At 42.9% G+C, this 16553-nt stretch overlaps 1 protein-coding gene across 1 annotated transcript in view; it reads left to right on the plus strand.

Annotated features, from left to right (window-relative positions):
- STK3 (serine/threonine kinase 3) overlaps window positions 1-11886 on the plus strand; it is a 968587-nt gene extending 956701 nt beyond the window's left edge. Inside the window, exon 11 of the mRNA XM_078686976.1 lies at window positions 9159-11886. Coding sequence (XP_078543102.1) covers window positions 9159-9317 — 159 coding nt within the window. The 3' untranslated portion in view covers window positions 9318-11886. The remainder of the gene's footprint in view (window positions 1-9158) is intronic.
- Window positions 11887-16553: the final 4667 nt, after the last annotated feature.

Genomic DNA, 16553 nt, shown 5'->3' on the forward strand with positions numbered 1-16553 from the left:
TGACCATAGATTCATGAGACTGGCCAACTCCACTTTTCTTCTCCTTTATTTGATTTTGGTCGGTCTGTGGTTGGGCATTGGTATTAATATGAATATCAACTTCCGCCTTTTGGTTTTGGACCATTGGTTGTAATTCCTCTGCTTCTTCTGTGCTCTGAGTGGCCTTGTTACCTCCACTCGGTATATCCTCACTAGTCTCCAAATGAGTCTCCAGAGCTTGTGTATTTGTATCTGAGCCTGAATTTCCGTCGACGCTAGGCAGTTTATCCGAGCCTTTACTTCCATTCCTTCCATTCTTTCCGTTCTTAACCTCTGCTTTGTCCCCTACTACTCTCCCAATAGTCTTTTCTGCCAAGGTTAAATTCATAGCAGGTAGAGTAGTAATTGTGCTCCCATTAATAACTTCATCTTTGTCGTTCGTTTTCTTTTTTGTTTTGGACTCAACTGTTAGGTCTGATCCAGGTTTGGGCTCGATACAGCCGCCTCCCCTGATATCTGGAGCACATTTCGCATCATAACGCAAGCTTGCTTTACTTGTATCGTCAGTCTTAGTATTATTAGCTTTAGTTTTTCCACTGATAGTATTTAAATTTGTAGTATGCGCCTGTGGGACCTCGTTGTTAGTGCCTGGCGCCATTGCTGCCGCTACCGCTATCGCTGTTACTGCTGCCGCCATCGTACCTGTGTTTGCTTGTCTCCCTGACTGGCAGGTCTTCCGGCTCCGTGTAGCCCTTGTCTGCCGCGTGGACATCAGCTCCTTCGTTGCCTCCGTATCTTCTGGTCTCCTCGGCGTTCTCAGCGTGGCCGGGCGTAGAGCCAGGTGAGCGCCCAGCTGCAATAAGGACGCCCAGCTGACTACCCCGGCAGGCGTACGAGTAAGGCTGACCGCCACGTATCTCCAGGAGCGTAGCAGACTCCCGCTGCAGTGCCGGAGCAAAACCCGTATCATTGGCTCGGTTTTGGATCCCGGCAGACAAGCACTCCACCAAAAGAAAGCAGGGTAGCAGTGTGGAGCCAAAAAGCGAAGTCCGCAATCCGAAACTGTAGACTGCAGGTTTTAGCGTGAGTGAGTTTTTCCCGCTATGTTTTCTGCTATCTTTTACTTTACTGGCTTCTCCAAATCAGCCGTTTAGATGCGAGTAATTATTTCATCTATACGTAGCGGTCCTTAGGCAGAGCAGCTCCATGCAGCAACCTTCACTCGGCGGAGTCAGCCCGCCATCTTGACTCCTCCCCCATCAGGCCTGAGTCATCCAAACAAATAAATTCTTCTGTGCACAAATCATTAAAGTACAAAACTCCGCTTTTTACCCACTGTCAAAATGTGAAAAAAAAGTATTGGTACTTAGTGGTATCTAATCAAGTTTAAGACTTGCACACACGTCTGCGTATACTTTCATTCTTCACTACTCTGTTCGGATTTCATAATGAAGGGCTTCTCAACACCAATGAAGATAATGATCACTGAGAGTCAATTCTATCCATCAACCCGCTTGCGAACGTAGAGCCACAGCACATTCCTCCATCCTCTTGTAGATCTTGCTAAATAGTATAAACTCCCTTCTATAAAAATTATTGACAAGATGACTCCTCTCAAAAGAAAAAGTTTCAGAGAAATCTTCCGCCACATGGTATAACAAAGTACCAACACCATCAAAAGGACACAATAAATCTGTAAAAAGTGGGAGAAAACGATGAACCCCTTAAACATTACCAGCACTGAAACAACAAAGAAAAATTCACAAGGACTCCGTTGTCCGCATTAAGGCGAACTATTTTTAAAAGGAGAACTCAAATCACAAAGAACCCTTCCAAATTATTAAGCGTTGTATTAACCTAGCTCAACAATGTATAATCCCTACTTTGTCCCCTGTTGCAACCAACATCAATTTCTTCTGGGAGAACATATTGAAAATATATAAGGAACTAAAATTACTCCTAGGACACCACCCACCCCCTCTGAATATATCAACAGAAATATACTCAGACTGTTGTCCTTTTAGCAGCTAGACACCCACGTCTTACTACAATTTGTATCCCCAGCAATCCTTCCTCATACTGAGACCCCGTCTCAGCACACATAATATAATATTGTACGCAGGACATAGCCCAAGTAATCCTCAGAAACATCCACTCCTCCCAAGAAAATGTATGTTCCCTTCTTTAGTAAAATCTGGTCATATAATACTCCTACTTGAACAAATGGAATCTAGATGCCAGAGACATCCTGAAATTAAGGTGTCTTCACAATCCTTTTTATTGAGAAAACATTGAAAATGCAATCTCATTGCATCTCCTGTCCCACATTTCAATGCCTACTCAGTCCTAGTCTGGATTTCACCCCGAATGCAGCTTGCAATAGCAACTCTTCACATGCTGAAAATTACTCTCTGTGTGCTATACATGGGGACATATGCCTGTTGTTATTCCTTTCAGTATTAATACAAATGAACACAAGACTGTACTTAGCATTCTTTCCATGATGGGGATGGTAAGCAAAGTCTTGAAATGGTTCACATAATTCCTCATGTCAAGTTGGCAACTTTTAACAAGCATTGGCAAAGTAAATAAGGTTCGCCTATGTGAGATCTATAGGCTTTGTCAATGTTTTTTTTTTTAAAGTAAAAGAAAAAAAAGAAAAATGTCATGGCCAGGCGCGTCATTGTGCTTTTTTTTATATTACTTTAAGCTAAGCATGTACAAACGAGTTAAAATTATTTTCTCTATACTTCATATGCAGTTTATATTCTTGAACAAATGTCCATTGCAGTTACCAGCGTGTGAAAGTGTAGCTAGCTGGAATAGTGGGCATGGAGAGGCTGAGGTGTTGCACCCCGAGCTGCTGCGTTTGGAGCTAGGGAACCAGTATTGAGTCTCGGCGCCAACTCAAAATCTTGTGATTCTGGGCAAATCACTTAATCTCCCCATGCCTATAAAAATCTATGTGTCCTTGTGTAATGTAACTGGACCTCATGTAAAGCCCACCATGTCCTTCCGGACGACTTCACACTATTTGAACGAAGCTATGCGGGGTGAGGACTGGGTATGCACTGAAGGGAGTGAGGTGGTGGAGAGACAGGCCATCAACGAACAAGCAAAGGGCATGCAACAACGGAATTGAGGTGGTTGTAGGGACGGTCAACAAACAGAATGCATTGGCAAGAAAAACAAAATCGCAGATACAAACAAGTTAAAATGGTTATTTTCCTATTGTTAATATGCAGTTGATATTCTTGAATAGATGCCCATTGCAGTTACCAGCGTGTCAAAGTTAACCCTGGGCAAAGTACTACGTTACGCTCGCGTAGTTTGCGAAGCTTGCGCTACTTCGCACAACGCGAATTGCACGTAGCACAGTGCAAACGCGCATAGCGTAGCGGTAATGTTTTGCTTGCTCAAGGTACTCCACATCAAGTTGGCGACAGCGAACGAGCAAAATGACATCCCGGCAAGACTTTTTCCTCGTTCGCGATCAGCAACATCAAGTTGCCGATCACGAGCGTTTAAAATAAACCTCCCGGCGAGATTCTCAACGTGGGTAGGGCAGGTTTCTCATTGCGGGTGGTCGCGTATGCTCGAGACCGCTCGCGATGAGAAACTACCAGTCCGTGTTGAGAAAGCTGCAGCTCGAGTAGAAATCTACTCGAGCGGCAGATAACGACCGGTTGCACTGTGCAAGATGCGGTTTGCACTGATAGCACAGTGCGGACCAGCATCCGGCACTGTGCAATCAGTGCGGACAGCATTTTGTACAGTGCACTACGCAGTTTGCGTAGCTCGCGTAGTGCGAAGTACACTTTGCATAGCTACGCGTATCACTACTTCGCGAACTATATCCCCAGGGTTAGTCAAAGTGTAGTTAGTTGGAACACTGAGCATGGAGAGGCTGTACCCTTATAGCCAAAGCTGCTGACTTTGTAGCTGTGGAGCTGGGTTCGAGTCTTGGCGCGGGCTCAACATCCTGTGATTCTTGGCAAATCACTTTATCTCCATGAGCCTGTGAAAATGATTGTATCCTTGTGTAATGTAACTGGTGCTCATGTAAAGCGCCCCGCGTCCTTCCAGTCCACTTTGTGCTATATAAAACAAACTGTGATAGAGATAGGAGGGAGGCTACTAGCGCCAGAGTGGGCAAAGGGCTTGCAGTGACGAGAGAGAGGCCAGCATCGAAGGGGCAATGGACATGCAGGGAAGGAGCATACAAAGACGGAAGTGAGGTGTGGTAGGGACGGGGAACCAATCTTTTTTGTAGCTGTCAAAAAAGATTTGCTTTATGCCCAGGTTACCTTCCAGAAGCTACCAGAAAACATTATGCACTTACCGAAAGTCGGCTGGTTACCAAATTTTCCCATTTTTCCTTGAATGAAGCCAGTCTCAGATTCTTGCATTGAAGCTGTGTGCTGCATAGTGTATTTAGGTTTGTAAGATTATTAGATGACTGGGTTGTAATTGCAACTAAAGTATTTATCGTAGTATGTGCATCTACTGGAAAAACGTACTTCTTAAAACCCATTACCTACCTGATAAAATGTGGCTGTATTTATGTGGTGACAAAGTAGAATCCACTCAGAGTGGTGGTGATCCCAAACAAGATGGGGAACACACAGTGTTGTATAAATGCCCCTCACACACCAACAGGCCCCTTGGTGTCATGCTTCATCATCGGGGCCTTCGCACCCCTCTACGGGATGCGGCGTGCTACGACTCGCGAATACGCAGGAGCACTTGTAAGTGAACTATGTGAGGGGGTGTGTGTCTACAAAAGTGTGAGTGAGGTGAGGTGAAAAAATGGTTAAAAAATACCTGGCGCGTGGGTGAAACAAAATTTATTAAATCCCCGGCTGGTATTATTAAAAAAGTGCAAGGCGTGGTTGATACAATACTAATTAAGGTATTACAACCACTGTGAAAAGTGTCAACATGTTTCGGAACTCAGAGGTTCCTTCTTCAGGACAAGGATAGCACTTACCCTCCCCTTACTCACATGTAAATGTAAAAGTGTAAAATTTAATTACAGCAATGTGTAATGTACCTAACCATGTTATATATATAGGTAGGTGTCGTTGCGCCCAATTGGCGATGAAAAACCTGTAAAGAGAAAGCATACATAAACACACTGGTTTTAAGATGCACAGGTACTAGGAGAAGAACTTCCCAAAATATAACTTCTCAAAATACAGCAGGGTAAATCCAAAAATGGTGGAGCCCTGAGAAAAATGCAAAAAAATTTTTAAAAGGAAAAATAAACTCACAAGGACATAGCACAGTATATACATGTTATAAACACAGAACATGAACTTAGTCTCTACTCTGATGGAAATAGAGCACAAAAACAGATAATTTCACAGCTTACTTTAGGTACTCAAAATTAAGACCTCATGAGCCTGTGCGTGTTATTGGGGGATCCTTCTTTTCTGTTCAGAAACTGACCTATAGAAACATTAGTATATGGGATTTAATTTGTAGTAGGTATCAATACACCAATGCGCCATACTCAAGCTCCTATTTCTAACCCAAAACTCACGGTTACTGCAATGGCTAGTTGCCTGCCTTCCCTCAACGCGGCTCCGATGAAGTGAGCGTTAATCGCGTCAGTACCCTTCTTTATATTCTGCCATTGGCTCATTATCGTCGGTTAATTGAATAATGAGACCCGGTAGATGCCCAAGTATGGACTTTGTGATCCAAGGGAGTCCGGTGTTGCGCGATCTGTCACCGCTATACATTGCGCATGCGCCTACCAAGCAGGAAGGGTGTTACCTGCGCATGCGCGGACAAATGTAGTCACCGCGCATGCGCAAAGGAGAGACACATTGCCGCTCATGTCAGAACGCTTGGAATAGAGACTTGGAGGTGTTTAAAGCATGCGCGCTCTCTTTCAAATGTGACAGGAAGAGAAAGGGCAACATACAAAAGAGACTTGGAGGTGTAGCGTGCATGCGTGCTTACTTTCCAATGTAACAGGAAAAGAAAACACTGCGTGGGGATTAACAAAGCGGTAATTCGCCATACATTCTAGAAGGGGTAATGGTTTTCTATGTCGGAACAGGAGACCTACAGGAAAGGGGTGTGTTTCCAAAACCCTGGTTGAGTTATAAATGGCCCCATTAGCTATCTAATGTTCATAATTCAAAGGGGTGAAGAGAAGTTAGGGATTATCCCATTGGTGATGATATAACTTGATATACCCACACACACGGGTTCGCAGAGGCCATTTTGACAATGTTTGAATAGAAGGTCTAAATGCAGTTCATCTCAAGAGATTCCAAGGAATGGAATCATTAAGCCCAGTGACATCAGTGCCAAGACGGAACACCCATCTCTGTTCTTTTTCCAGAAGGCCCACATCAGAGGGCAGTTGTTCTATTATCGTCCACTGTAATTCGTTGACACAGTGTTGGTGTCAACGAATTACATATAATGGGTATATCAAGTTATATCATCACCAATGGGATAATCCCTAACTTCTCTTCACCCCTTTGAATTATGAACATTAGATAGCTAATGGGGCCATTTATAACTCAACCAGGGTTTTGGAAACACACCCCTTTCCTGTAGGTCTCCTGTTCCGACATAGAAAACCATTACCCCTTCTAGAATGTATGGCGAATTACCGCTTTGTTAATCCCCACGCAGTGTTTTCTTTTCCTGTTACATTGGAAAGTAAGCACGCATGCACGCTACACCTCCAAGTCTCTTTTGTATGTTGCCCTTTCTCTTCCTGTCACATTTGAAAGAGAGCGCGCATGCTTTAAACACCTCCAAGTCTCTATTCCAAGCGTTCTGACATGAGCGGCAATGTGTCTCTCCTTTGCGCATGCGCGGTGACTACATTTGTCCGCGCATGCGCAGGTAACACCCTTCCTGCTTGGTAGGCGCATGCGCAATGTATAGCGGTGACAGATCGCGCAACACCGGACTCCCTTGGATCACAAAGTCCATACTTGGGCATCTACCGGGTCTCATTATTCAATTAACCGACGATAATGAGCCAATGGCAGAATATAAAGAAGGGTACTGACGCGATTAACGCTCACTTCATCGGAGCCGCGTTGAGGGAAGGCAGGCAACTAGCCATTGCAGTAACCGTGAGTTTTGGGTTAGAAATAGGAGCTTGAGTATGGCGCATTGGTGTATTGATACCTACTACAAATTAAATCCCATATACTAATGTTTCTATAGGTCAGTTTCTGAACAGAAAAGAAGGATCCCCCAATAACACGCACAGGCTCATGAGGTCTTAATTTTGAGTACCTAAAGTAAGCTGTGAAATTATCTGTTTTTGTGCTCTATTTCCATCAGAGTAGAGACTAAGTTCATGTTCTGTGTTTATAACATGTATATACTGTGCTATGTCCTTGTGAGTTTATTTTTCCTTTAAAAAAATTTTTTGCATTTTTCTCAGGGCTCCACCATTTTTGGATTTACCCTGCTGTATTTTGAGAAGTTATATTTTGGGAAGTTCTTCTCCTAGTACCTGTGCATCTTAAAACCAGTGTGTTTATGTATGCTTTCTCTTTACAGGTTTTTCATCGCCAATTGGGCGCAACGACACCTACCTATATATATAACATGGTTAGGTACATTACACATTGCTGTAATTAAATTTTACACTTTTACATTTACATGTGAGTAAGGGGAGGGTAAGTGCTATCCTTGTCCTGAAGAAGGAACCTCTGAGTTCCGAAACATGTTGACACTTTTCACAGTGGTTGTAATACCTTAATTAGTATTGTATCAACCACGCCTTGCACTTTTTTAATAATACCAGCCGGGGATTTAATAAATTTTGTTTCACCCACGCGCCAGGTATTTTTTAACCATTTTTTCACCTCACCTCACTCACACTTTTGTAGACACACACCCCCTCACATAGTTCACTTACAAGTGCTCCTGCGTATTCGCGAGTCGTAGCACGCCGCATCCCGTAGAGGGGTGCGAAGGCCCCGATGATGAAGCATGACACCAAGGGGCCTGTTGGTGTGTGAGGGGCATTTATACAACACTGTGTGTTCCCCATCTTGTTTGGGATCACCACCACTCTGAGTGGATTCTACTTTGTTTATGCATATAACTAGGGAGGCCGAATCCACTGACTCTCTCTCTCCCCCCTCTTGTTAAATTTTTGTATTTATGTGGTGGCATTAAAGTCAGTTCACCAAAATGCTTGGGGTAGCAGAAGTGACATTACCTTTGACCTTCAATTTCCCTTACACACATGCACACACATTCACACACACTCTTTCTCACGTAAACACACTAACCCACAAGCATGTTCACAACAAACATTTGAAAGCATTTTTTTTACTTACCTCAGCTGCCAGGGAAAGTCATTTTTCACGTAATTGTACTCCATTTTTAATTACACAATAGTGAATAGTGAAACATTCGAATAATGAAACATTAGAATAATTATACGTTATTAACTAATAGTGTACAATTTTTTTGTTAGACACAACAAAGAGAGTGGAGCCCCAACCAGTTGTCCATAAGGACTAGCTCCCACTTTGTTCCTGGAATTGATTTTGCCAACTCAGAGGCGAGTGGTCGTAAAGGCAGTGCCAGGGTAGCAAGGGCCAGGCCATGGGTCGCACTCATGACCTCTGGCGACCACTAAATGACCTCCATGTGTGATGGTTATAGAATTTACTTTGGGGTCCTTTTAGGTTAGGTCATTTGGCATTTTTGTTTTTTGCAAGAGACATACAGACCCAGAGGATTTATCATAAGTTGTTGCAATTGAAGTGGTGGAATTGGAGGAACTTTCTAAAACGTAGTTTTTTAATTTGGATTCTGCTGTTGTAAATGACAAAAAATATGATGTCAGATTTGGTTTATATGTATTTTTCTTCAGTAATACTGTAAGTTTTGCCAATAAGCTTGCAGTAGCTTTGGAATTTCTGTTATCAAAGAATCATGTTTGCAACATGTGTGCTTTAATACATTGAGCAGTGTGGTTGCCAAATTAACCTCTATTTTTCTAGTAAAAACGCAATTCTAATGGTTCTTCCTCAGCAGGGATATTTTCCTCCTGAGTACTAAGATTTTCCAAATGTACTAATTCCATGTGATCTATAAAACGATGATTTGGGGAGATGTTTTGTCAATTGAATAATAAATACAATATGATAATGAACTCTTTTTGTCTTGGTTTGCAGTTAAAAAACCTGAGCTTTGAAGAACTGCAGATGAGGTTGACGGCACTAGACCCCATGATGGAGCGAGAAATCGAAGAACTGCGCCAGCGATACACTGCCAAGAGGCAGCCCATCCTGGACGCCATGGACGCCAAGAAACGGAGGCAGCAGAACTTCTGATGCTGCACTGTCCTGAAAGAAGGCTCATGAGGACCTTTGTCAACCTATCCCACTTCAGGCAGAATGGTTGCTAAGAAACAGACTTTCTATTGTCTTTAACAACTGAACAAAGAGTGCTGATAAAAGAGTACCTAAATCTTCCAGTGCATAGAGCAATTCTTTTCAGAAACAGAAAAATGAAGAAGTGTATTCTTTAAGCCCCAAAATGGACAGTCTCCTCTGTGGTGGCACCATGTCTAGGGCTTGTGTGGCCTTGAAACAAATTACCCTACTTGTCCTTTTTCTTGTTTTTGTTCTTTTTTAATCATTTAAATACCGAACACGCAGCATTCATACTCTTGGAAATACTGGCATTACAGATGTACATTGCTTTCTGTGAGTTTACTGTCTTGACAGTTCTGCTGGGTATTTGGTTTTGTTGTGTTTATAACGAAAAAGACAACAAAGCTATACATGGGAATACATTGTACACTTATTACAACCCGGGACTGAGCCATGGTTTCCTGGGTCTGAATCACTGCTATCCTTCTGACCATATGAACAGAGGCACATACATCTCTTAACATTCCTCTTCACATATCATGGCCAAATGTTGATCCACAAAACTATAGTATAGCCACTGACTTCTGCATTTGCTCTCATTGTACCTGATTTAGTCCCTGAATTAAATACACAAACATTTAGATAATCTTAACAGATGGATGTTTGAATAAAAATCGTTCAGTCAATTCAGATAATCACCATTCAAAATGTAGTGGCAGGAGTAAACCTGATTACTCTTCATACATGTTGTGTTCTTTTTTTAGCCACTCTTTCCCTTTGAAGGGAGTAGGTGACTACCCGTGTTTCATTGTAGCATCCCTTTGCCAAGGGAGTTATTAAGACTAAAGTTGCTTCTGTTTGTAACCACCACAGATGTGATGCACATATCTCTTGAACTCATCTACCAACTGAATTAATGTTGTTTGTTTGCTTTTGTTTACTGCTGTATTTATTATATGTCTACTTGTTCAACTTATTTATTTAAGTTTTTTGCTTGTTAAATCGGTAGGGTATTTGTGAGAGCAGGACGAGGTAAAGCTATGTGCAAGAAGCTCACCTCCACCCCATTCTGCTTTTATGAATATGATATGCAATGAGTGTCCCTGGGAATGTTTTGACACTTTCAGAGATCACATCAGAGAATGGGGTCCACTGCATAATATTGTAAGGTCAATTGCAATATAATGTTATGCGTCACACACTTTGTAAAGATATGAGTGTGAGCCCTCTGTTTTTAAACAGTTGCTGTGGTTTGGTTGACTGTAGAGAAGTCAGTGCCTTCGTTACCCGTGTATACTAAGGTTTGAGTCCAATCTCAGTTTTTTAACCCAATGAGTTTTTATATCCCCGTTCTTAAAGAAATCCCTTACACACTTAGGAATAAGTGGCAAGTTATGCTGGGAATGGTGCATGCAATGATTCTATTACATTTGATGCCTTATATGTATCTTGGGGGGCATTGTGCATATCCTGGGGGCCTCCGTCACATCCATAGGAGCTGTCAAGAGGGTGAGATTTCAGCTCCCCAGAAGAGTGTGCTTGGGACTAATGTACACATTATATATTGACATAAAATGGATATAATTTCCTTTGCCTGATGGCTGCCCTTAATTTCCCAAAGATCCCAGCTTTCTTGCTGTCAGCCATCCCTCTCAGGGGGGATCAACTTCACCAGATACAGGATAAAAGTGAATATCACACATTTTCTGGGTGCAGTTACCAATATTATGTAATGGCTGAGTAATTAGTAATGTCACTGCATCAATGTATTTGTTACTTAATTAAACTGTGCAAATATTACAAGACCATGTGGGGAGCATTGGTCGGACAGTACTAATAGTGTCATTTAGGTGAAAGTTAAGTGCAAGTTTAACATTTTATGTTCATGGAAGAACATTAGCAGTCATTGCCATCACAATTCAATGACGTTTCCCTTTGCTTGTGCAAGACCAAAACATTCCAAACAGATTTCTTTAACTTCGCCTTATTAAATAGTGTCAGAAAAAAATGCCACTGATTTCCAGCTCACTGGATTTTAATGTGTGTTTCCGTTTAGAAGATACAGAGCTGCAAAGGAATGCTCCAAATTGAAAACCAAAGAAATGCAGTGTCTGCTTTTCAATAACCGTGCATAGAAACATGCACCCTTTGGTATTTGACATATCTGTACAAATATGTCCTTTATTGTTTCTTTGTTCTCTTTCATGTTTTGCTGGCAACCCATCTGTTGTGTCCATTTGCAGTGAATTGCATACATTTGACTTGGGTCCATTGGATGGTGGGGGATTTGTGTTTTCGTCTGCAGGAATCAATGACCATGAAGGCATGGTTCACCCTGCCCAGTGTCAGCCATTGGCACATTCGAAATGAGCAAGAAAATCGCAAATATTTTTTGGCAACTATTATATGTGTAACTTTACTGGGACCAATGTGATGCCTTGAATAGAATGACCATCTTGTTAAGGTGTTTATCTGTCTTTTACTTTGTGTGCACATCATGAAATCAAATAAATTGTTATTGTGGTGATTGTGTCATTGTAATTGTGCTCTATGAAGACCATGACAAGGAGGTTGTTGTATAATTTTGCCGAACATACAGTTGTGTGCATTGCTCTCCATCATCTGTTTTGTTTAGTAAGTTTCTCTGCAATAACGAATCACCCTAAAAAAAAAACAGACTTCAGGTGAATCCAAGACCCTGCTTCCCATTTGCAACCTACAATCATCATCTAGGGTCCCAGGAGCTTTCGAGCTGGGTCACAAAGCGAGATTATGATGGTCTCTTTGAACCAGCCTGCTATTGGTCACAATAATCTATAACTTGTCATCTCCCTCTAGGCACCTTGCTTCTCCAGTATTGGATCTTTCATAGATTCACTTGATTAAATCATTCCCCGTCGTCCAAATGGGAGTCCCACGGTTAAACTAGAAAAGCAGTAGAGTGTTAAACAAAGCCTGAACGGTCAAAATCTGAACCTACCACACCATCTACTCAAGTACTGTTGAAATAAAAAAAAACTTCAACAGCGCAGTTGATGGAGGAATCGTCGACAAGCAAACCGTTACCGAAAAATCATGTATGACACCATTGACGACGGCAACATCTACTGCAACGCCAGTAATTACCGTCAGTTTGCTGATGACTACATCCACATTATCAACGATGACACATTTGATTGCGACGATAACGTTGACGGAAAAAGTAATGACTATGGCATTAACTGTGGTACAAAAGGGGGTGGTGATGGACGGAGCATCTGAACCAATCAAACACTCACACCCAGTCAACAGATCTGGGTTTAATCCATCACCGTTCTTTAGCCCACTCTGAGGTGAGTGTTTGATTGGTTCAGATGCTCCGTCCATCACCACCACCCCCTTTTGTACCACTATGGCGTTAACTGTAACATCTTTGATGGCAAAATCAACTGTACCATTTACAAAACCTATGAGGACAACTTTGACGACACCATCAACAAGGGAGAAAAGAGGGTATCGCCACTACCCCCCTAGTCATCTTCTAGATGAGGATGATTCTGACGATGATGGGTTGTTTGGTGTTGGTGGATAGTCCATCAGAGCTACACATCAAATGCCAGCAAGATGATGAAGGAGATGATTACCATGTACAGCAATATTGCTCCTCTCAACAAGAGGTACAAGTAGTACAATATATGGATTAGTATCAGTCTTATTCGCAACATCAATACCAGAGGACGTTATGTGTGCCAAAAGCTCTAGTCACAGAGCTAAGACTGATGTTTGCAGGTTATTACAAAAGATTTCCAACTTCCTTGGCAACAACTTCACCTAAACAAGTTACAGTACCTGCTCAGTTTCCGCAAATGCAACCATCAACTCCTTGCCTTGTAATTAATCGTCAGCTACTTCTCAAAGGCTTACACTACAACCTTAAGCTGTTCGAGAAGTTGATAGTATGTCTATGGATGAAGAAAGAGAGTAGGGAGAAGTAAGGGGAGGACAGAGATTGTTACTGAATGGGATGATTATTTAATTCCTGTTCCATCATCACCCGTGCCACAACCTGTTTCAAAACCTTTTAGAAAGAGCTGCAAAAAGGTTTGAACTGTCAATGACCATGAAGCAGTCAGACCGCTTCTTATATGATTTCAGCGAAATGTCTTAATAAACACTTAGAGCTATTCTAATTGTGGGTTGTATATGAGCGGAAGGCATTAAGACAATGAAGAATTCAGCGACAGTCACTGATGTCTTGCCATGATTGGACAAAAAATAGAAATCTTCAGAGAATTCCTCAATGTTTTTTTTTTTTGGTGTAAGACCTTTATTGCACATTTGTCGTTATTAACACAGCATTGCGCCTACAACCTTAGAGGCCGGCTGCATACATCGCAGGTGTCTCATAGTGCCTTACGGAGGTACACAGCCTTTCAGCCGACAACCATAGGTCCGGCGGCGCGATACACGTACCATATGCAGATTATACTTTCAGTCAGATAAGAGTAGTCGTCTTACATCTTTTTCTACAACTTTTATATTTGAGTATTAAAGTAAAAAAAACAGTCAAAAAAAGGGAAAAAGAAAGGTAACATCAACCACTGCACCACAGCACTCTCCCTCCTGTCACCTGTGTAATGGAATCACTAAGCATTGAACAACCTGACGTACACACTGCCTGCACTTTATTCACTGTGATCCGACAACTGCGCTTTAAGATAATTAAGTAAGTAAACCCAATAGTCTTTGGGCCGTGATCTGGCCGGGAGTTCTTCCTCATATGTGACCAATGTATCTGTACAATAAACTAGGTCCTCCAGCCATAGCTGTACCGTCGGACACCGTTTGCCGTTCCAGTGGAGTGAAACCCTACGCTTAGCCATCAGTAGAGCAACAACACAGAACTTTTTTTTCTTCGCTCTGACCTGAGGGACAAGGCCCAGCAGACACACTCGCATTGTACAGTCAATTTGTATCCCCAGCATAGTACTGAGTGCTGTCGTCACCTGCACCCAGTAGTCTGCAACTTTCAGGCAATGCCATGCCAGGTGAGCAAAGTCAGCGTCCTCCTGTCTGCAGCGTTTACACCTGGAATCTGCACTTAGACCATATTTATGGAGCTTATGGGGCGTGTAATATATTTGATGTAAATACTTGTAGTGAATTATTCTCAAATTCCCATTAGGGGTCAGCATGTTAGTCAACATACACGTTGCAGTCCAGTCCTCTGTAGATAAAGGTTCAGACAATACAGCGCTCCATTTGTCCCTCATGGGGTCAGTGTTGCCAGCAATATCCTCCTGTAGCCTGGTATATAGTCTTGACACTACGTGTGCTGCTGTGGGTGCCGTCAGTATAAATTGTAACGATGTCATTTGTTGGGGTTTCTCGGGATACATCGTATAATGTTCCTTTATTGCTCTCTGTAAACGGTAGTATGTGAAGTTGAACAATAGTGTGGGGTTTCTTATATAACTGAGTTGCGCTAGTGGTTTGAATACCCCTTCATGATATAAATCACTCATTGTGTCTATGCCCGTCTGTCGAAGCAGGTCCATGCCCACAGGTTCCTGAGTGACCGAGAGTGCTGGGTGGTGCGCCAATGGCAATGCTGGAGCGTATAACTGTAGTTTACGCGCTTTCTCACCCATCAGTCTCCAAGCTCCGTTGGTGGTATCTATCGTGTTTATGTCGTGATCGTGCAATTTCGGTCGCCTGTGGGGCAGTATGGCTGACAGAGGGATCGGGAACGCATCACCCGTCTCGACAGCCACATGCGACATGAATGGTATTTCGTGGTACCAGTAGTGCGCGAATTGTGCCTGCGCACACAGATAGTACAGCATGAAGTCAGGCACTTTGAAGCCCCCCTTTGCATATGGTAACGACAATGTCTGCAAACTCAATCTAGCCTGTTTGCCCGCCCAGATGAGACTAGTAACTAGTTTGTTTATATTGCGGAACACTTCCACTGGCGGTTTAATGGGTATGTTGTTGAATAGGTATAGGATTTTGGGCAATATCACCATTTTGACTATGGCAGTTCTATCCGCCAGTGATAGCGGCAACTTGTTCCATCTATTTACTTTCTCTTCAAGTGCAGAAAGGACCCTGCCATAGTTTGTGCGGATAACTAACTCAGGATCTCTATGGAACCACACTCCCAGGTAACGTGTGGGTTCTTCCTGCCATTCTAACGGGTAGTCTAACGCAAATGGGATCGTGCTGTCCGTCAGGGCAAGAATAGGGATTTCGCCCAGTTTATTTGTAGGCCCGAGTGCTGGCAAAATTTAATATATTCTCGCAATAATGGGTTGAGATGCTAAGCCGGGTCCTTAACATAGAGCACCATGTCATCCGCGTATAGAGAGATATGAAGGGGGCGTGTTGGGAACTGGAGGGGCGAGTAGTGATGATGTTGTCTGATTTTACATGCAAGGTGTTCTAACACCAGAGCGAACAGCATTGGGGATAAAGGGCAGCCTTGCCTGGTACCTCGGCTTATTTGAATTGGATCAGAGACATAATTGTTTATTTTTATGCGGGCGGACAGATTAGTGTACAGCATGGATATCCACTGTGTGAATATAATGGGGAAGCCTATGCGTATCAGCACAGCTTGTAGAAATGGCCATTCAATCGTGTCGAAAGCCTTTGCGGCATCCTATAATACCGCCACAGCCTTGGTCTCAGGTGTCAGGTAGTGAGACTGTGCGAACAATGTGCGTGTGTTGTGCATCATGGATCTTTCGGGAATAAAGCCAGATTGGTCTGGTCTTACCAGTGAGGGCATCAAAGGTTTGAGTCGCGCTGCAATCGCACTCGCGATAATTTTGGCGTCTACGTTGATAAGGGACAGTGGTCTATAAGAGTCACACTGTTCCTGGTCTTTTCCTGGTTTTAGCAAGGCTATCCGCATTGCTTCTCGTAGTGATGGGGGGAGCTCTTGTTTGTCGTGTGCCGCTCCATTCAGCCGTACAAGGTGCGGGGCCAGCAGATCCACAAATGTTTTATAGAATTCGCACGTGAAGCCGTCTGGACCTGGTGCTTTACCATTTGGAAGACTTTTGATTATATCAGTGATTTCCTCCACTGTGATGGGTCGGGATAAGTACGCCCTATGTGTATCCGATAGCCACGCGATTTCTACGTCCTCCATGTAGTGTAGTATATCATTCGTTTGTATAGTCGGGCGTGACTCATACAACCGTCCAT

This window comes from Lissotriton helveticus, chromosome 4_1 (genome assembly GCF_964261635.1).
Source record: "Lissotriton helveticus chromosome 4_1, aLisHel1.1, whole genome shotgun sequence".
Taxonomy (NCBI): Eukaryota; Metazoa; Chordata; class Amphibia; order Caudata; family Salamandridae; genus Lissotriton; species Lissotriton helveticus.